This window comes from Terrapene carolina, unplaced genomic scaffold, assembly GCF_002925995.2.
Source record: "Terrapene carolina triunguis isolate 2854851 unplaced genomic scaffold, T_m_triunguis-2.0 Scaffold180, whole genome shotgun sequence".
NCBI classification, from domain to species: Eukaryota; Metazoa; Chordata; order Testudines; family Emydidae; genus Terrapene; species Terrapene triunguis.
The window spans coordinates 704,671-728,980 of NW_020664531.1; the positions used below are offsets into that span (position 1 = coordinate 704,671).

The following is a 24,310-nucleotide window of genomic DNA, read 5'->3' on the forward strand; positions in this document are numbered from 1 at the left end:
GGGCCTAAGGAGGTAGGCTGCTTGATTTTCAATGGTAGTTGGGTGCTTAGTTCCCTTAAGCCCCTTTGAAATTTCAGTCTTCTCCCAGTAGTCTTAGGGGAGTTATCCATGTACATCCCCCAACTGATGCTGGGGAACAGACTGCTAAGTATTCTTAGAGAAGGGTATTTCTTCCCCCCTTTTCTGTATTTAGGTACCACATTCAAACCAACATTTTTGCAAAAGTAACAAAAATTGATACTACTAGAATTCCTGGTTTTTATTTCCCCCTAGTAATGTAAATATTTTTCTTCCTACACTAACCCTTCCCCTCTTCCCCCGCCCCCAAAAAACCTCCTTACCCTTGCATAACATTGCATTTTTTCACACATTCCCTCTGGCGACTGAAATGACGACAGGAAAAGCAATGGAATGGCCCTGGACCCCAGCAGCCTACTTCTGAGCATAAGGGGTCACAAACATGTTCCGCAGCAGCTGAGAGAGACAGAGACAAAGACAAACAATAGCCAGGGATTTCATAGAGAGTAATTAGAGCACCACAAATGACTCATTTTTGAGAGCCAATTTTTCCAAATTAACCTAGAGTAGATCTGAAGGATCCTGACAGCATTACAGAGCAGGAGGAGAAACACTCATGCTTTTCTCTAGTTTCCAAAGCTTGAAATTAAATGGGACTGTTAGTTTTGCAATATAAAAACACATGCTGCTCTGTGGCTATTTATTAATCAGATACGGATTAATCTGTTGTAGAGAAATCTACTCCTAAAACGGACATAAACATAAAACAAATCAATATGCTGCAGAGAGACATGATAAGGGCCTGATCCAATGTCCATGCAAGTCAATGGGAAGCTCAAATTGGACCCCGACTGAATGAGTCAAACATGTGGAGTTCGAACTTTCACCCTTGTTCTTCTGCTCCAAAACAACAAGCCTCTAAGTAGCTGAGCCATAGCAAAGCAGATCTTGCCTAGCTGTCGGTCATTGTTAATCCTCTGTGTAGGCCAGCTTCTGAGTACAACATCATGCAAACACACGCACACACAGTCCCTACAGTGCAAGTGAATGTGTTCAGAGGAGAGTTTTATCTTTTTATATTGCTCCCCATTTGGGATGTATAAATCGAGCCTCTGCCAATGTGTGACTGGGAAGGGTAGTTTAGACCAAAACTGCCAGAATCTAGGTTCTGCATGGCTAATGCCTCAAAATTTTGAGCTCATGAATCTCAGTGAGGCTTTGAGAGTGCTGAGACGGGGCAGCCTGAGGAAGCAATTTAGTCTATATTCTCAAGGGTGAACCCCCTGCCCTCCCTCCCCTCCTCCCAGGTTTACATTAGTACAGCATCATCCACAGCCTTTGACAGGCAACAAGTTAAATTCTGGGTCTGACCTTCCTTGCCTCTGCCATGCAAGTGGACAGAAATTGCAACTAATAATCCAGGAGGTCACCATTGAAGCAGACATTCACATTAGCTGCAACACACATGCCTTACTATATTCACAGCATCATACCCATATGCATTCTCAACCACCCTAGGTGAAATCCTGGCCCCATTAGAGTCAGTGGCAAAGCTCTCATTCACTTCAGCAGAGTCAGGATTTCCCCCCTGCCTTGCACAACAAACTCCCTTTCAGTTCCACTATATAACCAAACACAATGAAGACATCCACTTCCTCACAATCACATTCAAATGCACCACCTCAACTCTTACCTCACACTTTCTCCTTGAGAAACACCACATTATGAGCTTTGCCATTACACGCAGGCCACTTATCTCAATCTATCTGAGGGTGGAGTTAAGACTGAGTGTTTGAGGAGGATTGTGAGGGACTGGGAGTTGTACTTGGTTATATGTTGGCATTGATGGGAGCTGGCTATGGAGCAGAGGAGTGCTTGGTTATTATTGTGTTTGGCAGGCAAGACATTTGAATTGAGGCTGAGGGGGATACGACTATCACTTTAACTGATGCCTGGAATTTTAGTAATTGTGTTGATAGAAAAGGAGGTTTAACAACATCAACTGCAGCTTAAAGATTTTCGTTTGTGGCAATATACAAGGAGGAAGAAAGGTTTGCTTAAATTACTGGTCACAATCTCTTTTTCTGCACCACACAATGGCATTCCAAGAGGGACAAAAGGACAGTATTAACTTACTGCATTCGTCTTGATTTCTGTTGGATGTGATTTTTGTTTTCTGAGTTTCTGTCACAAAGAGTTTATTCCAGTTCATTGTCTCAGCATAGCAGAGGTTCTTGTTTTTCATAATGGCGACATCACCATCACTTATTTCCTTGAGGGAGCGCAATCCCAGAGATTGTATCTTTAGGTTAACAATGGCAAGAGAATACTGACCACTAAAATGGGTGTGGGGCAAAAAGAACAACAGATGGAAACAGATTAAATGTGGTCTTACTGAGTACATTTTCTTTTTGAATTTCGAAGACCCATCTGGGTTACTGTAAACTGAGTGTTTTACAAGGAAAGATGTTGCTTGGTCCACCAAACTTAATTTGTGTGATATTACAGATGTTTTTATGCCATATGTATTGTAAAGGTACTATATTCACATCTGATTTTCTGTAGGGACTGAAAGTTAAGTCCTCTGACACAGGACAGACCCATTGCATCATGTATGCACTAATACTATACTAATACTATGGAGGTAAAGCTAAAGTCATTATTTTGCACTTGAGTCTGCCATACTACTCGGCATGTTAGTGTAGCACCAAGCACAACATGGCCTTGATTTGTATTAGGACTTTTGGGCACTGCTGTAACTCATTAGTTATATCACAGTCATGCCTAAAGGCACCAATTGAGATCAGGGCCCCATTGTGCTAGGCACTGTACATGCACTGAATAAGAGAAAATATCTGTACTAAAGAGCTAACAATCTACATAAAAGACGGAAAAGGAGTGGAAGCAATGAAATATTCGGACTGTCTACATGGTGGGGCAATGTGCTCTCTGGGGCTGTGATTTCTAAAGCCCACTAACGTGTTGAGCATTAATTGGTCCACGTAGACCCTTTTGATGCGCACTACTGTTTCAAATAGTACTATGTTAAAGCGTACTAGGGAACCTTTAGTCTGTATCAGCAGGGTTTACCCAGACCAATTAATGTGCAGCTCATCAGTGAGCTTTTGACATCACAGTCTGGTAGAGCGTATTGCCCCAGCGTATAGACAAGCCCATATTATCACCATTTTACAGCTATGGAACTGAAGCCCAAAGGCCCAGATTTTTGGAGCATTTAGGCATTGCTCTGCTCTGAGTTACAGGCCTTACTGACTTAGGAGCCTAAGTCTAATTTTCAAAAAGTGACTTAGGCTCCTAGGTGTTGTAATGTTGAGCAGAGCAACACCCAAATACCTTTAAAAATCTGAGCCAGAGAGATTTTGTGACTTGCTCAAGATCACAGAGGAAGACTGCCTCAGGACCAATAATTGAAGCCACATCTCCCAAGGTCCATGCCAGCACTCCAATCCCAAATCCATCCTTCCTCTCAGATATAAATAGGGACAATATCTTGACACAGTCACTTAGACACACAGGGCCAAATTGGTATAAAACTGGTATAAAATGGTGCAGTTCCACTGACTTCAATAGGACTACACAAATTTACACCAATAGAGAATTTGGCCCACGTTTTGCAAAACCTTTTATTCTTTAGACAAACCTGGCTGTAAACACAGTTTCTCTCACCCTCATTCTGGCACATGGTTTACTTACTGTTGCTTTGTTCTGCCTCGTATAATCTCCAGATTTTCAAAAGCATAGAGATCTGTGTCATTTGCAGGCCAGTCTTGAATCAACAAAAATCCTGAAACAGGAATAAAATAAAAAAAAAAAAAAACCAAAACCTCAGCAGCTTGAAAATGGGATTTTTATTGTGAATTCCTGTTGAGCTGGGGAAGGCACTTTTATCTTCTTCGCATCTTTATGAGACTTGCAAAATGAAGAATTACATTTTAGGGAGTCTGCAGATATTTTTAACCCTGCTTTGTAAACAGTTTACTTTCAGGCCACCAAGAGGGCTTAACATTGTACAAGTCTAGTGTGTTATTGAGCTGTACATCCTGCAGCACTTGAGAGACCACAGGAGTTTCTGCTCTTATCAGGAAATGCTGCAGTAGAGTGTCCCTGGATTTCATTGAAACATGAGGCCATCACTGGAGCTTTCTAGCAGTGGAAGCATTTAGGAAATGGAAAAAAATGAGTGGGGAAAAGCACATCCGAGTTTAACTGCTAAAGACATTGATTTCTCCTGCTTGGACATTCAATGGGGAAAGAATTTGGGGAACAGTATTATATAAAAGTTTTCTAAATTTAGTGACAACTATACTTAAAGTAACTGGACATATTTAAAATGAGAGAGAGAAAAAGGGGAGATCCTGGGTCCAGTTCAGATTTTACACTGCTTTTATAATGGTGTGAAATCCTTTGACTCCAACAGAAGTACTCCCAGTTTTTGTTGGTGTGAGATCAAAATCAGGCCCAGGCTGGCCATCTGTGCTGCCACTGAGAGCATTCGGTGCATGGATCCAAGGAAAAGGCACTCAGATTCGTGACTCCCATTGGTATGATGGAAGCAACGGAATAAAATTTCCCAAAGAACCTTTGAAACATTTTCCACCAATAGAAATGCAGCCATTATTTCAAGGTGGGTTAGCAGTGAGCGCCATTTCCTGTGCCTCTGCTTCATCATACTTCTTGGGTGTCTGAAAGTGTTCTGGTTTTGCTCTTTAATATGTCTGACAATTCAGCAAAAGGGATGGACTGGTAAAACCATACACCTTAGACCAGATTCTGATCTGAGTTACATGTAGGGTGACCAGACAGCAAATGTGAAAAATCGGGAAGGGGGTGGGAGTAATAGGAACCTATATAAGAAAAAGACCCCAAAATCAGGACTGTCCCTATAAAATCGTGACTTTTGGTCACCCTAGTTACATGAGTGTAAATCTAGAGTAACTCCACTGACTGCAGTTGAAAGGTGTTACTCTGGAAACCGGCACTAACTCAGATGATTTAGTTTCTTAACAAAAACTGTTCTTATTCCTTTTCCCCTTTTGTTTATGTTTTCTGGGACTACAAGATCAAACAAAATTTTAAGCCAAACATATCACTACCTGATATTTCTTTTACTGTTTTGAAGATATCCAGTTTCTTTGGGTCCAGTGGTTCTGTTTTGGTGAAGGCATCACTAAAAATCAAACAGATCATGCAATTTGAAAAAGAACATATCAACTTTAATGGCTGCTTCTGGTAAAAGACCAACCATGACCCCTCTTCCCCACCACACACGAATCAGCTGATGACTTACCCTAGAAATGCTACTGGTAGAATGCTGACATCCCCATTGATCTTGGTACAATTTTTGAAAGAGTCAATGTTTGTAGCATTTATGGAGAGAATCCCTTTCAGTTCACCTATTCCAATCCCATTGCAGACTGTTAAAATGAAAGCACAAAAGCTGCAGGTTTCTTAGGGATTTTAGGAATTAATGAATTTAAGAAAATAAACATCAATGTGACATTATTCTGGATAGAGTCTATTGTAGCTGTTTTATCTCTAGATCTGTAGCTATACAATTAATTACAGAAATACCCAAGGTGACACAGCTGGCAAGACATGGGAATAATCTGAGAAAACAGGAGTGCATAGGCATTGTGGAACTTAGACTCATGCACAATAAGACCCCTTACACTGCTCTGGACTTGTATGTTGAATAAATAAAAAAAAAAAATAATTCAGTATTAAGGCCAAAACCAGAGGGAAGAGAAATTAACAGTTATAAGCAAGGGTGAAAAGATTGTTTTCAGGTGAGTTTTTTTGAAAAGGGTACGAGGGGCAGTGTAGCCTGATCTAGGGTGTGTTAATAATATTAATTTGGATGGTACGGGTTTTAGGCTTGCCAATCTGTTTGATCAGAAGATAAAAGTTCTTGTCCCAAATCAGGCTCCACAGAATTTACAAAGGACCTTCGGGAGTGTGACAGGAAGCTCACACTGAGACAGATGTAGCCGTAAAGACTTTTTATTAAAATCAATGAAATAGTAATTAAATGGTAAAATAATCAGAGTTACAAAGTTACAATTGTATTACAGTTATTCAAGAGATACATATGCTAATATGGTATTGTATGCTACAAAGCTTTGGTTAATATACTCACACCCTTTCTTGATAACCTGATGATGAAAGACACAGGACCTTGCCTCTGGTGGTTCAGGTTTCTCAACTCTTGAGTGAGAGGTGCAGAGGAAGCTAATGCTAAGAGCTGTCAAAGCTAACTTAGAGTTTACTTAACTAACTTAAACTTAAAATTAAAACCTAATAAACAAAACTAAGAACAAAAAGTTAGGGAAATCAGCCCCAGCCTAGTCCCCTTGGAACTTAAAGTTTGAAAAGAAAATGAGTATGGCCTACTAATAGTTAGTAGTCATCGTGGATAGATAGCACATGCTAGCGAGGTGGGTCACCTCTTTTATAGGGCACAAGTGCCGGAAATCCTTCCTCCTATGCCCAAATTTCATTCCCCACCCACAGAAATGTTAGGGTTCACTTACCCCCCAGGCTAGTATGTTTGTGCGTATTGATGACATGTGCATACACACATAAATCTGTTAAGTCTGTGGGTATAAAATTGAAAAAAAAACCTATGCTATTCTTCCATTGTCTACTGGTCTAGATAAAAGGTCTTAGACATATACGTGGGTGCTTATCTATTTAGGTAACAGGTCTCAATATGTAGGTCAACTTTGCTATCTGGGTAAAAGGTCTTAATGTAGATATGCTAACTTTGCCTTAGCTTAACATACAGGTTTTGGCCTGTAGGTCCCTTGCATTACAGCCAAACTTAATTTCAATATAAATCTATAAACCTATTACAATAAATCAAATACTTAAACTTATAAGAAAAGATATATCTATGCAAGCAAGCAGATTAATCCTTTAGACTACACCAGATTCTCATCTCACTTATACTAGTTTCCCATCAGGATATTTCCTTTGATTTTAATGGCGTTTCTCCTCATTTACACTGGTGTGAGAGGACAATCAGGTCCACAGAGTGGATGAAGGGGAGAGATTCATGGCAGTAGCTGCAGGTGTAAAAGCCTTTTGCACCAAGTGGCAGGACTATGGGAAGAGACAGAGATGATGAGCTGGAAGGAGAGAGACACACAAGATCTATGAGATAGATAGCAGCAAGTGTATTAAGAGGAGCTGGAACTGGATGGGGAACCAATAGGGCTGTGTAAGGATGGGGAGAATGTAGATGTGCTGCTTGGTAGGAGAGGGCAGGCAGCTACATTCTGTACACGATGGGCCCCGACAACTAGAGCTTGGACATAGTCAAGGTGAGAAGAGATGCAAGCATGCATGTGTATCTTCAGCAGAGGGAAAGTCAAGGCTGTGATGTGAATGAGTAATATTGCCTTATAAGCACATAGAAGATCTGGACGTGATCCTAATAAACCCTGCAGAAACCACAAAGCAGTCTAAACTAAGGAGTGATGGTGGTGGTGAACAGACTTTTATGATGATACATACGATGTTGCAGTTGCTGGACATGCTACTTGCAACACTAGGATATGAGTAGGGCCCCTAGTTCTACTCAAGTGCAAGAGGTTTAGACACAGACACTGCCATACTGGACAAGACCCACAGTCCATCTAGTCCAGCATCCTCTCTCTGACAGAGGCAAGTGCCAGATGCTTCAGAAGAAGGTACAAGAACCTTGCAATAGGCAGATGTGGGATAATCTGCTCCCAAGATAGGTCTCATCTTTGTTGTTATTTTTTAAAAATATAAGATGGCTGCTGCTCAATTGTTTGTGCAGCCCAGGATCTAGTGTAAGCCCATAAAGGTGCACGCACACACACACGCTTCTCCAAACATACCCCAGGGCTAGATTCTGACATTCTGAGGCCCTAAGCTATGTCAAGTATAAGAGGCCCCATACAATAATTTTTATTATTATTATTATTTTCACAGAAAGGACATTGAATATATAAACATGAAATCTTTATATTTGCATATATACAAAGGCGAAGTTGTAAAAACAGAATAATAATCTAACTAAACCACGTCTTGCAATATGCCTGTCTGCATTACAAAATAGTTTCAAATTAATATATTTTCGTCTATGATTTCTTTATTAGTAGATATGAAAACTTTATATCTACAGCAACACAAAAGCAGTTACAGTTACACAGACCAGCTTACTTAATGGAAGCAGTATAACCTGCAGTATGTCTGTTTGCACATTACATTAATTGTAACACTGAAATTTAAAACATTTTCTTTTGTGATTTTTGGAGCGCAAACTCATTGATGATGTCCTTAAATGATAAGCTATGGAGTTTGTGACTTTTGATGCACAGACTTCTTAGGGCAGATAGCTTTTCTTGCAGCATTTTCTAGGCGGACATCTCTCTTTGTGTTTGCTTCTCTATCCTCTGTCTCCCCCAGGACCATTAATTAATCTTGAGTGAACACCTCGGACACACTGCTATATGTGTGAAAGAGAAAGAAAGAATTTACCAGAAAAAAGACTGGTAATCTCTAGATAGGCATTGAGAAAGTGAGAAAAGCTACTCTATATTCAAACAAATATAATGAATATTATAGGCTTTAATAGCCTATAAATCATATATGCACATAGTTTGAAAGAACTTGCTCACCAAGTACTCAGAATATTTTGATATATATGTATATCTTCCTTCACTTCTCTCAAAACCCTCTATTTATCCTTTTGTCAGCACCCTCTGATATTTACTATGAAGGTTCCCGAAACTGACGGAGGGAAGCCAACACAAATTTATCCTCCTCAAGATCCACTTGACCCAAGTCCATAAAACGATCACCTGCAAACTCAATCATGTGAAGCATGGATAGCGCTTGAAGCAGAAAGTGATGTGCACACTAAAATACACAATTGTACGTATGTACAGATCAAAAGAAGAAAGAACACACTAACACTTAAGAAAATAAAGAAAAACAGGAGCGAAGGCACTATACGACTGAGCATGCCAGACCGTAAACAAAAGATGGTGGCCTTCTGGTTATTACCAGCCAAGGGGGACGCTATACATGACGTCTCTCCTAGGATGAGTCCCATACAAGTATGAGCTTGGCAGGATTGCTTCATGACACTGCTGTCTCAGACCTCACATTTTCCCCCATTTTATCGCAGTGAAATTATTTATTTAAATATGAAGGAATGGTCAGAATTTTACCAGTAGCAGCTCGCCAACAAAATGCTGCCTTAGGACAGGGGTTCTCAATTTTTTCTCTCTGAGGCACCTTTCGACATGCTATAAAAACTCCAGGGCCCAGCGGGGGCAGGAGAACCTCAGGGCAGGGGCCTTGGGCATAGGCAGAGTTTGACTTCTATTTGGGGGGAGCAGGGGTCAGCGGGGCTCGAGCCAGCTCTGCAAGGCGGGATCCAGGGAGGGAGCACAACCTCCACCCCGACTCACCTCAGTAGGCCACGTAGCCTGTCTGGGTTGGGAGCAGGGGATGCAACCAAAGTTATAACTCAAAGTTAGGGCTTAGCTCAAAAAGTTTGAAAACAGTTTAGGGTGCAGGAAGGGGGCTGTGTGCAGGCAGGGGGTAGCTCAGGGTGCCGGGAGGGGGTAGCTGGGGCTGGATGCAGGGAGGGGCGTAGCTAGGAGCTATGTATGGGCAGGGGGTAGCTCAGGGTGCAGGGAGGGGGTAGCTGGGGTTGTTTGTGGTAGGGGGGTAGCTCAGGGTGCAAGGAGGGGGGTGGCTAGAGGCTGTGTGCAGGCAGGGGGTAGCTCAGGGTGCAAGGAGGGGGGTGGCTAGAGGCTATGTATGGGCAGGGGGTAGCTCAGGGTGCAGGAATAGGGGTAGCTGGGGCTGTGTGCAGGTAGGGGGTAGCTCAGGGTGCAGGGAGGGTGTAGCTCAGGGTGTAGGGAGAGGGGTATAAGGGCTGTGTGCTGGGGTCCCTGTTCTCTGAGGGGTCTGTCAGCCACGGAGTCGAGGCTCCCCACCCGGGGGGCTCTTAAGGCTGCCTCTGCAGGAGCAAAGGGGGCTGGGAACTGAGGAGCAGCTTCAACCTGGGGCACGAGCAGGAGAGGAAGGAATGCTGCAGCTGCCTGCTCCATGGCACCAGCCAGAGCAGCAGCAGCCCCGCACTGCCTGGCTCTGGCTTCCCGCCTCCGACCTGGCCAGGGGATGGGGAGAGGAGATTGTGGAGGGGAGGTGTGGAGCTGCCCTGGGACTGCTGTGCTCTCGTGCTGCAGTTTGAGGGCGCGGGGGGGCAATGCCCTCCATGTCCCCAACTCTGCCCATGGTCTCAGGGATTCAGCCCCGCGCCTCCTGGCTTCAGCCCCGTGGGGGGTGCCTGGGATTGGGGCTTCAGCCCCACACCTCCCAGCTTCAGCCCCACGGGGGCAGTGGAGATCAGAGCTTCAGACGCAGGGCCCTGCAGCCCCCTTGAAAGGGCTCACAGACCCCCAGGGGGCAACAGACCCCCGGTTGAGAACCGCTGCCTTAGGAGACTGGTAGACTTACTCGTAGAAATACTAATTTTATAAGTGCAATTGTTGTTTTTTCCCTCAACCCTGGCCTCCCGCCTGTCAATAATGAACAATTACTAAAGGGTAAGGGTAGGGTAAGAGTATTTGTGTAGCCAGATGTGTCACATTTGAATGAAAATGTCTATATTTAGAGAGAATCTCCTTTATTTATCAACCGATTTTGATAAATTTTGAAATGGAGTCAGTTTTTTTTTCTTTTTTAGAGCCCCTCATATTGCGAGGCCCTAAGATGTAGCTTAGTTAGCTTATGCCTTAATCTGGCCCTGGTACTCCCATGGTTGAAAGGTTGGCAAGAGCAGGGCATGGAGAAGGTGGAAAGACAAGCTAGGCAAAACTGTGCAGGAGGCAGCATTTACTTTCTGCACACGCTGAGTGAGTCAGCTTGAGTACATGCTCTGGAGTATTAATTTCCCTGCTAAACTACTTGCTTAGGCCTCCATATTATTATTCGATATTTATATTGCAGTAGCACCCTGAGGTTCCAATTAGGATTAGGGTCCCATTTGGTTGGATGCTTTGTCAAGTAAATTCTCCTCACGCTAAAAATATTAATATCTTGGCGCACTTTCCGTACCTTTGCTACACAGCCCGTCACATTTTTTACATTTCCGAACACCGTTTTCTTCCACTTCGTAGGAATCGACATTACACGAGCGAACACAGGAGCCGTGGTCTGTCACCACATAGTTATCTGCAAAGACAGGAAGGGAAATGCAATGAGGGCAATGAAACAAAGGAGAGATGCTTTGGGATTTGTATTTATGCTGTAAACAGGCATTTAATTGATACAAAATGCTGAAGTGCCTTTTAACTTTTGAATAGAGAGGGGGTGAATTAAAACACATAATATTAGTGTACTTAGAGCTTGCTACGTTCAATGCACTAACTAACCAAATTACAGACATTAACAAATTAATCCTCACAATAAGGGGAGGGCTGGGATGGATAACTATTATTATCATCATATTAGTTGAGACAGAAAGTTGGCCTTTCTTAAAGCCAAAGAGCGAATCAGTATTGTAAGCAGGAGTAGAGCTCAACACCTCCTGATTCCCAAAACCATCCTCAGTCTTTATAATACAACACCATCTTTATAATAAGCTATGGTGACCTTCAGATACAGGTCCTAATTCTGTGACTCGGGTCCTTCTCTACCTTTAAATAAATTTTCTTAAAAAACCATGGACAGGGAATAGAGAGAAAAAAACCAAAACACAACAGACATACACACGGCAATGAATACAGGAACTAAGAAGAACCCATATGCTTTGGGATGTGATACCATAGGTGTTAAAAACAGTAGATTTCTGTAAGCCCACACTAAGAACCAGCCCCGCTGTATTTATGGGCTTGCCCCTGTGCCATTGGAGTCAGTGGGAGTTTTGCCACTGACTTCAATGGGAGTGTGATCAGGTCTTATAAGAGAGTTCGATGGATTTTATAAAGTGTTTCTTTTTGGCATTCACCAGTAAAGACCAAGCTAAAATCTTCAAAATTAAAACAAAAACCACCCTGAAAAACCAATAAAAACAATGGATACAAAAATGTTAAGCCGTTTGTATTTTATCAGCTACATCTCATTTCTGATTTTCTGCTACTGGTTTCCATAGCAAAAGCAGCTGAGGAGAGTGAGGAAATTCCTTGGCCTGGAGGGGGGCACTAAGTTGAGGGGACCTGAATTGGGTGGGAGAGAACTAATAGCAACCTCTGCCCGCTGCCTCCTTGACCCTCTATTTTCCCTGGTCTGACCAGATTGCAGGCTTAAGTGAGCTTACGTGGACATTCTTTCACGCAAGTGGCTCCAAAGCTGTATTTTCCATCTGGGTTGACATCCATCTGATAGGTGGTCGGGTTGTACAACTCTAACGGTGGACAAGTATCCTTGCACGTTGCTTCATCGCGAAACTTGCGGCATGCCTGCCATTGAACAATGTGACAATGGTGCAAAGTAAACTACAGTCTATTTTTACAGCAAAAAGGAAGATACAATAAATGTATAATTCCTGTTTTATAAGGCTGCTACTGCCAGATCTAGCAGGTTCTTAACACTAATTGAGGCATGGAGAACTTTCCAGGATTGGGCTCTTGTGCTATTGAGGTGAAAGAGTCCAAGGGTGAAGGGCAATCTTGTCTTCTTAATCTTCATGGACTCATGCAAATAACTTCTACATTACAAAGTCCTTACGAACCCAGGCTCCAACACTGGACCAGACTCCTGAGAGGTGGACCCTTCTACTTGTACGGAGTGCCCGTGGGTTCCACCTAGAAACAGGGCTCTGCCTGCATGTATTGGATAGCAAGAACAGAGCTAAGAAATCAGAAACCAGATCAAGATAAATGGCTGTTTTCTTTACTGGCAACTTTTTAATAACATTAATGAAATAAAGTCCCTGCAGTCAATTACTGACCTGGACAGTTAAATATTAAAGTAATGTCATTAGGCTTGGCTACAGGCGACGAGCAATTTAATGGGCATTTATGAAGTGCAAGTCATTTCTACAAAGCTAATTCTACATTCAAGTTGACAATCTTTCTTCCTCCCCTGGTTCTTCCCTAGGTTTTCTGAGAAGAGAGAATTAACATTCCCTTCCATGAATCAATAAGAACATAATTAATGTGATTTGTTTACATCTTTAATAGCCACACAAATATATCCAAACAAACAAAGGTAAACTGGACCGTTTCCACAGAAGTTGCTTGAATTCCACTTAATTTAGTGTTAAGCCCAAACTAAATAGAATCACTTGTTTTAAAAGGGGGACAGGTTCACAAAACAGAACATCAATGGAAACACTGCAACAGTTAAAAAAAAAAAAAAAAAGCCAACAACTAATGTAAACAGGTTTTTCTGGATTCCATCCCTGTGAGTGCTGTGAACCCTAGCAGAGTTGTTCTAGTAAATGAAAGACAGAAAAAGGAAATTGCATAATCTATCCTCATGGTCTAAACTAAATTAAATGCAAAAAGGGTATTAAAAATTATGAAAAGTAAGTTTCATTTTTAAAATTCTTTGTTTTAAAATTCTAAGCTGTTGTTGCCAAGTGTAAGAAATACATGGACCAGATCATCAGCTGGTGTAGACTGGCATAGCTACACTGAAGTGGAGCTATACTGATTTACACCGGTGGAGAATCTGTCCCGTACATATTTTAATAAGATATTTTGTGATCAGTATCACTTTCAAGGGTCCTAAGATTAAAAAAATGTTACAGTGCATTCAGCCCAAAGCTTGGCTGCTGCTGTTGAACTTTAAACATGTTGCTGTAGTATTACCAGGCAGTCACTCTCGCGAGGCCCTGTACACCCAGCGGCACACTGGTTATGACAACAGTCATTGGGCACCCTTCCTCTGCATCGGCCTGAACATTGCTGGGCACAGATGACTTTTGTTACTGAAAGATAGAAAAAAACGAATTAAAATGCATATTTGCTAAACCAAGATTGACAAGTAAGGAGAAAACTCCAGATAAAGAACACATGGGTAGAGCCTCTCACGAGACACCAGTTTCCACTCTCATCATCAAGTGAAATTTGTGGGATGCAGAGGCCAGAAGGGAGTTTCTGAGCTTTTCCTCACCAATGTATTAGAGCCAAATTCAACTCTCAATTACCCTGCAGTAAGGCATCAATTCTGCAAGGCACTGAACACTCTGGCCCTGATCCAGAAAAGCACAGTTAAGCAAAGTTAAGGATAGGCTTACATGCTTTGTGGGAAAGGGGCCAGTGCTCAGCACCTTGCTAAATCAGGAATAACTTCACCGGCATCAGTGGAATCACTCCCAATTTACAATGGATGTGTTAAAGCAGTGGATGTGTTATTCCTTGACTTTAGCAAAGCTTTTGATACGGTCTCCCACAGTATTCTTGTCGCCAAGTTAAAGAAGTATGGGCTGGATGAATGGACTGTAAGGTGGATAGAAAGCTGGCTAGATCGTCGGGCTCAACGGGTAGTGATCAATGGCTCCATGTCTAGTTGGCAGCCGGTTTCAAGCGGAGTGCCCCAAGGGTCGGTCCTGGGGCCGGTTTTGTTTAATATCTTTATTAATGATCTGGAGGATGGTGTGGACTGCACTCTCAGCAAGTTTGCAGATGACACTAAACTAGGAGGCGTGGTAGATACACTAGAGGGTAGGGATCGGATACAGAGGGACCAAGACAAATTAGAGGATTGGGCCAAAAAAAACCTGATGAGGTTCAACAAGGATAAGTGCAGAGTCCTGCACTTAGGACGGAAGAATCCCATGCACTGCTACAGACTAGGGACCGAATGGCTAGGTAGCAGTTCTGCAGAAAAGGACCTAGGGGTCACAGTGGACGAGAAGCTGGATATGAGTCAACAGTGTGCTCTTGTTGCCAAGAAGGCTAACGGCATTTTGGGCTGTATAAGTAGGGGCATTGCCAGCAGATCGAGGAACGTGATCGTTCCCCTTTATTCGACATTGGTGAGGCCTCATCTGGAATACTGTGTCCAGTTTTGGGCCCCACACTACAAGAAGGATGTGGAAAAATTGGAAAGAGTCCAGCGGAGGGCAACAAAAATGATTAGGGGTCTGGAGCACATGACTTATGAGGAGAGGCTGAGGGAACTGGGATTGTTTAGTCTCCAGAAGAGAAGAATGAGGGGGGATTTGATAGCAGCCTTCAACTACCTGAAGGGGGGTTCCAAAGAGGATGGAGCTCGGCTGTTCTCAGTGGTGGCAGATGACAGAACAAGGAGCAATGGTCTCAAGTTGCAGTGGGGGAGGTCCAGGTTGGATATTAGGAAACACTATTTCACTAGGAGGGTGGTGAAGCACTGGAATGCGTTACCTAGGGAGGTGGTGGAGTCTCCTTCCTTGGAGGTTTTTAAGGCCCGGCTTGACAAAGCCCTGGCTGGGATGATTTAGTTGGGAATTGGTCCTGCTTTGAGCAGGGGGTTGGACTGGATGACCTCTTGAGGTCCCTTCCAACCCTGATATTCTATGATTCTATGGCATAAGACAGCAGAATTTAACCTTTGTATCTAATAGTTTTACTGAGATAATAAAATATCGGTTGGTGCTACCTTTGAGATATCAACTTGGTGGGAAGACCAGCTTTATATTAACAGTACATACTCTTGGTGTCATTAATGTTCCTGTTAAGTCAGGGTGGGCAATAATTTTCGCAGGGGGGCCACTTCACAAATTTTGGTAAGTCGTCACAGGCTGCACATTTCTACTATATTAATGGAGGTGTGCGGGGTCGGGAGGGAGTTTGGCTGCAGGAGGAAGCTCCGGGCTGGTGCAGAGTGCTGGGGTGCAGGAGAGGGTGAGGATTGTGGGCTCTGGGAGGGCGTTTGGGTGCAGGAGGGGGTTCTGACTGGGGGAGGCGCTTACTACAGGCGGCTCCCGGCAGGTGACATAGCAGGCTCAGACAGGCTGCCTGCCTGCATACTGTGGTCCCACGCTGCTACCAGAAGCGGCTGCGGCCGGCTGCTGCTGGCACGTCTCTGTGTGCCCCTTGGGGGGAGGGGGACAGTGAGTCTCTATGCACTGCCCGCGCCCACAAGCACCGCCCCCGCAGCTCCCATTGGCCGGTTTCCGGCCAATGGGAGCTGTGAGGGTGGCGCTGGGGGTGGGAGTGGGGGGCAGTGCGCGGAGCCGCCTCCCCCTCCACCAGGGACGTGCAGAGACTTGCCAGCAGCAGCCGGCTGCTTCCAGGAACTTGGGCTAAGTTTTCCTCTTTGTTATGCAGCTCCCATACGGTTTGCGCCAATATAACCGAGAGGAAAATTTTGGACCAGAAGCTGTTTCTAATACCAAAGCAATCACCTGCAACAATTTTTTAGTATCAAAATCGTCTGGACTAGAATAGTGAAAAAAAATCAATCATTGACTAATGTGGGTTTGCACTACTGCCCTGGGAAGGACAGAACCAGAACTGCTCAACTATGCATCCTTCACAGTGAATTGATTTTCCTTAGATTCCGCAGGGAGGTGCCTGTGCTTTTTGAGCAGGATTTGATTTCTAACCCGCTGAGTGGTCACGGTGTACAGCAGGGGTTCTCAACCTTTTTCTTTCTGAGGCCTGTCCCAACATGCTATAAAAACTCCACAGCCCACCTGTGGAATAATAGCTGGTTTTCTGCATGTAAAAGCCAGGGCCGGCATTAAGGGGTAGCAAGCAGGACAATTGCCTGGGGCTTCATGCCACAGGGGCCCCCGCAGAGCTACATTGCTCAGGCTTCGGCTTCAGCCTTGGGTGGCGGGGCTCAGGGCCTGGGCTTCAGCCCCAGGTGGAAGGGCTTTGGCTTTCTGCCCTGGGCCCCAGCGAATCTAATGCTGGCCCTACTTGCTCGCGCCCCCCACCCCCAAGGGGCCTCGGACCCCTGGTTGAGAACAACTGGTGTGCAGCATGGTGTCAACTATGAAGTTCCCAAATGGGCACAGAGTAGTGAAAATATTTAAAAAATTCTTGTAACTCAGAAATAGTCACACTGCAGTTCAATCACAGTTAACACTTAAATCATCCGAGAATGGCACTCTGCTACAGGGTAATCAACCAGTATAGGCTTGTTTCTTTTCTCTTCTATTTTTTTGTTTTAATTTGTTATTATTTACTTTTTCTTTCTGTTAAACTTTTGCACCTAAGCTTTATTATTTTGTGATCTCATATTTGTAACCAAATACTACATTTTCAAGGAAACATATTATCTCCAAAATACACATAACTGGTGTAGCAGCAACTCCTCCACATAACCAGAAACAGTGGGATAAAAGACACATTGTTTTACAACAACAGAGTTTTCATATTATTTTTGTAAGCATCAGCAGGGGTGTAAAACAGCTCATCGCTCTGAGAACAATTGACAAAAGCTTCCCACTGGAAGTATATCATGGTAAATGTTTATGTTTTGTGCAGTATCGTCCACAGAGTAACTGCAGAATTTGTCCCGCAATATCCAGCATAGGGTGTTTTATGAGCAGCTGTGAAGGATTGAGGAGTGAAGCCATTAGAGCTGGTTGAAAAGTTTTGAAACTGATGAAAAAATGAGGGTGAGTGTTTTTTTCCAACCTGCTCTAGAAGCTATGTAGATCTGACCTGATACCTGAATTGTGAGCAAGATGCTCAGATTTAAATACATTTGTAGGGCTGGATTCTGCTGTCACTTATGTAGATTTAAATCAGAAGTACTTCCACTGAACTCAGTGGAATTATGCTAGTGTAAAGCTGGTATGAGAGAAGAATAAGGACCCATAGCATTTCCCCGAATGCAGACTAGCTACACATATTATAAAGCAGTGAAATAATAAACTATCAAAAGAAACAAAGTATTCAAAGTACATTCCCCATCAGTCTTTATATACTGAAAAGTAAAATCCTCACAAGAACTTTAAGTGTCTCTAAACATCTTGTTTGTTGTTCTCTTGATGCCCATAGTAAGCATCCAATGTGCAAAATTACAGGGTAAAGGGTGATCAGCCTATGAGTGACGGGACTGCCTAAGGGTTCTGAAGTGCTCTATAAATAATTAGGACACCTCTCCCATGCTGTGAATCCCCTGAGCCATGCACCCTTTAAAGGCCTTCACTTCATTTTCTGAGAGTGGTCAGGACTTGCTTTATATGCCTGCAGGGTATACGAGTGTGACCTTTTCTGACTATCTGGTATTCATGTTGGAAGGAATTCTACAAAGGGGATTTAAAAAACAACAACACAGTAGTGGTGAGTTATTCCCATTCTCAGCCTAAAATATTATGTAAGAGTTTGAATGTTAATACACAGTCATTCTACTTGAAACAACAGAAGTGGAGAAAATTCACATTACAGCTACTTCATTATCCCTTTATAATTACTAAGGCCTATATTTTGGGGAAAAGCTAAGGGAGGCAGGAAAAGTGCTTCCAAAACTGAAAGTGTCACGCAAAGACTGAGCATTCATGGAGAAATCTCAGTCCAGTCCAAATTATTTTGGGGTTTCTGTGCTGTTCACCAGGCCCCCTTTCTCTCCATATATGTGGCCGCTCAATGAGGAGCTGCAATGGCTTTTGTTTGTTATACAAGAAGAGCAATGCGTGCATATGCAAAAACATAGTGGAAGTTACTACTGCAAGGATCATTATTAACAATCACTCAGATACCTGATGGATTGCTAGGGGAGCATGCCACCCATGTCTGCGGTGGGCACAGTGTTTTCCATAAAACACTGGCCATCACATCAGGACTTGACAGGGACATTATTCAGTGAATAATAAACAAACAAATACCTAAAAGCATACAGTCAAGGATATTTTAAATTAATCTCTGGACTTACATGTCTGGCAGTTCTCTATGCCGGCACCCCAACAGTGATCTTCTGTACAATTTGCATGACACTTGGAACCTAAAATGTAAATGTTACATTGATTGGAAAACCTTCATGATGTAACATGCAATTGTTAGATAACACACCAGGGCTGTCAGGAACTGAATCTTAGTCTTTCAGTCACAACATATCCCCCATGTGCCTGTTACTACAGCTACAGGAGAGCTTCTGTGCCACACACTGAATGATGAGGATAAAAATAAACAAGAAATAGATACCCATTCAGTAAGCACTGTCCATCCTGTGTACTGAATGAGGCAGGGGTCCTGTGGAAAAAACGTATATGATCCTGTAATTAATTGCATCTTAATGCGTATGCATATATGGGTGGAGGGGCGGCAGGAAGGGTGGAGCACGAGGGAGATGGAACAACATCTTAAGTCTGGCATTTCCTAATGTTTGATTGCTTGACTTTACCACTGTAACTTTCTTCTAACATACTCTTCTTGTATGTGATTCCCAATGTTTTTAAAGAAGCAAATTGAAAAAACAGAAATTCTATCATAGGGAACCAGAGTGACCCCAGCATAGGTCATTGGCAGGGCTGGGATATTCAATCTACAGCACATACCTCTATTGCTTGAGCTAATGGTGTAATGGTACTAGTAGGCAGTTATTCTTTATGTGGATCAGCCACTAGAGAAGGAGGAGAGACACACTGCCAGTGGATTTCATAACTATTTTGCTGACAGCAGAGAAATATTGAGACTGGATTCTATTCCAGGCTTTGGAGGGGAGTGTAATTTACTGGTTACAAACCCTTCTTTCCCTGTCACCACCTACCTGTCTCTGTCCTTCTCTGCTCCTCTCCATCCCCAACTCCTAACTTTGTCCCTTTCTGTTCACATCCCTCTCCATCCCACCAGCTCCTGTATCAGTCTCCCTCTATTCTTATTCTCCCTGGGCCTCTCTGGGCCTGTCCTGCTCCTCACCCCCAGCTCCACTACCTCCTGCTCTTCCCCCTCTACATTTAAGTCAGGTTGCTTCCTCTTACTGCTTCACACTGCCTAGGTTCCAGCAGGGGGGGGCATTGAGGGCACAGGGGAGAGCGAGAGAGAGCGAGAGAGTGAGAGAGAGAGAGAGAGAGTCTACCTGCTCTAGGTTCCAGTGGTAGGCACCATAGTGGCTCACAGGACCTGGGAAACTTGCAAGGAAACTTCTGCTTAGCCCCTGAAGCTCTGGGCTGGAGAATACTCAGGGCTCATCTACACTTACAGTGCTGGAGTGCTTAGTGAAGACGCTACCTATGCAGACAGGAGAGTTTCTCCCTATGACACTGACAGACTAGCTCAGGTCAGAGACATAGGCCAATTCATTTGTGGGTGAATATCAAAGGAGTTAAATATATTAGTATATAGTCAGGCCAATTCACTTGTGTGTTAATAGGGATCAAAGGAGATGTTAATTGTATTGCTTTTGCCTATCTATATCCTATTGTTTACTATTACATTACATTAAGCATGCCTGATAATTAAATAACCCTAGATAAAAGTGTGTGTTAATGTAAGAGTGTAATCAGGTGTTAGAATTTCATGAAAACTAATGGAATGTTACTTGTATTGTTTTCACTTATCTACTCCTATTATAATGTAACGGCAGGCATTTAACTAAATAACTCATCAAATGCAAATGAAGAGGAGTGCTAAATTCAAAGTAACTGACCATTGTGTGGGTTCAGATACTTGTCAGATTGTTGTCTGTGAAAAGAAGCTATCAGTACTGATTCAAAGGAAGATCCTTTATCTCTAGACTGTTTGGATTCTAACAGGATAGAATAACTGAACGAGTAGACGGAGACCTCCAGAATTATTCTGGGTAGCCCTGGAAAAGACTTTTGGGAAACTGGAAGATTACTACATCTCTGCTATCATTTTGGAATTACAAACTTTGACTCACCTGTTATTATATTGTACGTGCTTTAACCTCTCAATAATTCATTCTTTTTTCTTAGCTAATAAACCTATAGTTAGTTTACTATAGAATTGGCTGCCAGCGAGGTCTTTGGTGTAAGATTCTGAGTACCAGCTGATCTGGGAGTAAGTGACTGGTCATTTGGGACTGGGAGAAACCTGATGGGGTGTGATTTTTGGTTTATGTGACCATCATCACTAAGTTCAGTTTGTCTGGGTGACGAGCTAGGCTGGAGAGGCTAAGGGGACTGTCTGTGACTCCATGGTAAGACTGGTATAGTGATCCAGGAGTTCATGCTTGTTATTGGCTTGGTGAAATCTAATAATAGAATATACCACCAGTCTGGGGTATCTGCCCTTGTTTTCTGACAGTCTGCCCTGAGACAGGCACTCACACTTGTGAGCCACTCCAGACAGCATGACAGTCCTGTCACCATAAGTACTCCACACTGGTAGCTGTGTTGACAGGAGAAGCCCTCCCAGCACTGTCTACACCAGGAGTTTGGTCAATATAACTGCATCACTCAGGGGTATGGATTTTCTACACCCTGGAGAAACATAGTTATACTCACATAAGTTTGTACTGTAGACCGGGGCTCAGTTACTTTAGGGCAGGGGTCTCAAACTCAGATGACCTCGAGGGCCACATGAGACTAGTGCATTGGCCCGAGGGCCGCATCACTGACACCCCCCACTTGCTGCCCCGGCCCCGCCCCCACTCCACCCCTTCCATGAGGCCCTGCCCCTGCCCCGCCTCACCTCTTCTCGCCCCTTCCCTGCCCCCATTCCAACCCCTTCCCTGAAGTGCTCACCCCAACTCTGCCCCCTCCCTGCCCCCAGGGGGTGCAGGAGGTGTGCAGGGTGCGGCGGGGGCTCAGGGCAGGGAGTGCAGGAGGTGTGTAGGGTGTGGCAGGGAGCTCTGGGCAGAGAGTTGGGGTGCAGGTGTGAGGGGTGCAGCAGGGGGTTGGGGTGCAGTGTGTGGCAAGGGGCTCCAGGCAGGGGGTTGGGGTGCAGGAGGGGTGAGGGGTGCAGGGTGTGGCAGGGGGCTCAGGGCAGGGAGTTGGGGTGCAGGAGGGGTGTGGGATGCGGCAGGGGGTTGGGGTGCAGAAGGGGTGCGGGGGTCTGGGCTCCGGCCCGGCGCCGCTTACCTAGAGTGGATCCGGGGTGGCAGCGCTGCGCACCGCGGCCAGGGCAGGCTCCCTGCCTGCCTGCCCTGTCCCCGGCCCCGCTCCGCTCCACTCCAGGAAGCAGCTGGAGTCCCTGGGAGGGGGAGGGGAAATGGCACCATGTGCTGCTCTTGCTGCTCCTCCAGGTACCTCCCCCAAAGCTCCCATTGGCCGCGGTTCCCAGTTCCCGGCCAATGGGAGCTGCAAGAGCACGGAGCCCTCTACTCGCCTCCCACCCCCCTGCCTGGGGCTGCAGGGACATACAGTAGTTAGGCCGCTTCAGGGAGCAGCATGGGGCTCATGGCGGCACGGGGTAGGCGGCGGGGGACCGTGGGGAGCTTGGCGGGCCGCATGAAAGAACCCCACGGGCCGCATGCGGTCCGCGGGCTGCGTGTTTGAGACCCCTGCTTTAGGGGATGGCACATGCAGAGCCTGGTTGGCACACAGGAGTTGTAAGGAGATGGAGCACGTCCAGTTCAGAGAATATGGCTGTCATACTATATCAAGCCTCTTCTGAGCATGTGTGAACTGTGATTTTTCAGAGGCTTATAAATAACTTGGCTAAATTTGGATGAATGTTCAGAGGGATGGCAAAAGGCACATTCCTGACATCAAGGCACCCCCAATTCCCTGACAACTTTCAAATGCCTGCTCCAAAGTATGGAGTTTCTCAACAAAATGGTTGAAAGAATTATTATAACAAAACCAAAATTACTTATTTTTCCCTAATCTTGTTCTCAGAAGTAGCTCAACCTTTTTAGCTGAAACTTTTCAGCCACATGTATATGTTATTGGACTATTACCTCAGTTAAGAATGCTGTATATAATGCTGAATTAACAAAGCTGATTTTCTGAAGGAAAAATCAGAATTCTAAATTTTAAAAATTTCTTATATAAAATAAATAAAACTAAGAACTTGCCAATCAGTGTTTGCTATTGATACTGTAGATGTGTAGGTAGTCAGTTAGCAGGTAGAATTAGAGCCCTAACTTGAAGAGCATGTGTATCTGCAATCTGCATCTAGAACTGGGCAGAATGGAACATGAAACGAGTACATCATCTCTGGGAACTAAAAACTGAAAGACTAACTGGCCTCCTCACCTTGAAACTCTGTATGGTTAGAGCTCATGGCCAGATAGTAATTTGTCATGTAAATCAATGTTTTTGAATAATACATCGCTGACAACAAAACAAATATGACTGTATTTGCAAACGATTGGCGACATTTACTCAAACCACAGGGTAATTTGTACCCTGACTTAATTACTTTTGTTTCCACAGCTCTGACAAAAGTAGTTCTCAGCACTGAACTATGCAGCACACATACAATTAATGAAAACAAGTAAGGGTAAAATAACAATATATGGAGATATACCTATCTCATAGAGCTGGAAGGGACTCTGAAAGGTCATCGAGTCCAGCCCCCTGCCTTCACTAGCAAGACCAAATACTGATTTTGCCCCAGATCCTTAAGTGGCCTCTTCAGTTATTGAACTCACAACCCTGGGTTTAGCAGGCCAATGCTCAAACCACTGAACAAACTAACTGATCTGTAAAGTTAGTACAGGCCTTCCAGTCATTATCCCTACCCCCTTATTTTTTTATTGTTGTTTTTGTTGCTTTGTTTTGCTTTTTATTTTTGTTTGTTTTCTAATGACAGGTAAAATCCCAGGGACACAATTATCTTGCATGCTCATTATTTAAAAAGAAAAATGGCTGCCTGAACAGATGAATCTGAAACTCACGACATTTAAGGAGTATTTCTTTCTAGGACAGTTTTGTCCAGCTCATAACACGTGGCTCTTTCCAACCCCCTCACTGCCAAAATAGCTGAACAAGTGTCAATACTTGTCTAATAACTGACTGATTTACTGTTGGGCCAAAGGGATTCAAGTTTAAAAGTTAAAGGTTAAAATTTCCATAGTACTCAGGGCCAAGCTCTGCTGACTTACACCTCCTGCAATCCCACTGACTGCAGTGGGGTTCCCGAGTGTATGTCAACAGTGTGTGCCTGCTAGTGCTTAGTCAATTACTCAACTGAAGTAGATCAGAAAATACACATTGTGCCAAACTGTAGTGCCAAAAATGCCCAAGAATTAAAACAAACTCTTTTCCCCCTCTTAAAATTTTGTGAGCTGAATTTAGATCTTACAAAGGATTAACAGTACTAGCTTGGGTCAGATATAAGCATGGGTACATGTCATGTAAGCTTTCAAATCTACACCTACCTCCATGCTGATCTAAAGCATCGCTATTTATCCATTTCTGGTCTTCATTTTTGCAAAGATTTCCTAATACTGTCAAACCATGTGTAGAGTTCATGATATTCACAAATAGGAA

At 43.9% G+C, this 24,310-nt stretch overlaps 1 protein-coding gene across 1 annotated transcript in view; it reads right to left on the minus strand.

Moving 5' to 3' along the window:
• LOC113407016 (epidermal growth factor receptor-like) overlaps window positions 1-24,310 on the minus strand; it is a 210,413-nt gene that overhangs the window by 38,498 nt on the left and 147,605 nt on the right. The window contains exons 5-13 of the mRNA XM_026654081.1: window positions 18,844-18,912; window positions 13,842-13,960; window positions 12,344-12,485; window positions 11,143-11,259; window positions 5,327-5,453; window positions 5,133-5,206; window positions 3,733-3,823; window positions 2,155-2,354; window positions 342-474 (exon numbers count right to left, since the gene is read on the minus strand). Of these exons, the coding sequence (XP_026509866.1) occupies window positions 342-474; window positions 2,155-2,354; window positions 3,733-3,823; window positions 5,133-5,206; window positions 5,327-5,453; window positions 11,143-11,259; window positions 12,344-12,485; window positions 13,842-13,960; window positions 18,844-18,912 (1,072 nt within the window). The remainder of the gene's footprint in view (window positions 1-341; window positions 475-2,154; window positions 2,355-3,732; window positions 3,824-5,132; window positions 5,207-5,326; window positions 5,454-11,142; window positions 11,260-12,343; window positions 12,486-13,841; window positions 13,961-18,843; window positions 18,913-24,310) is intronic.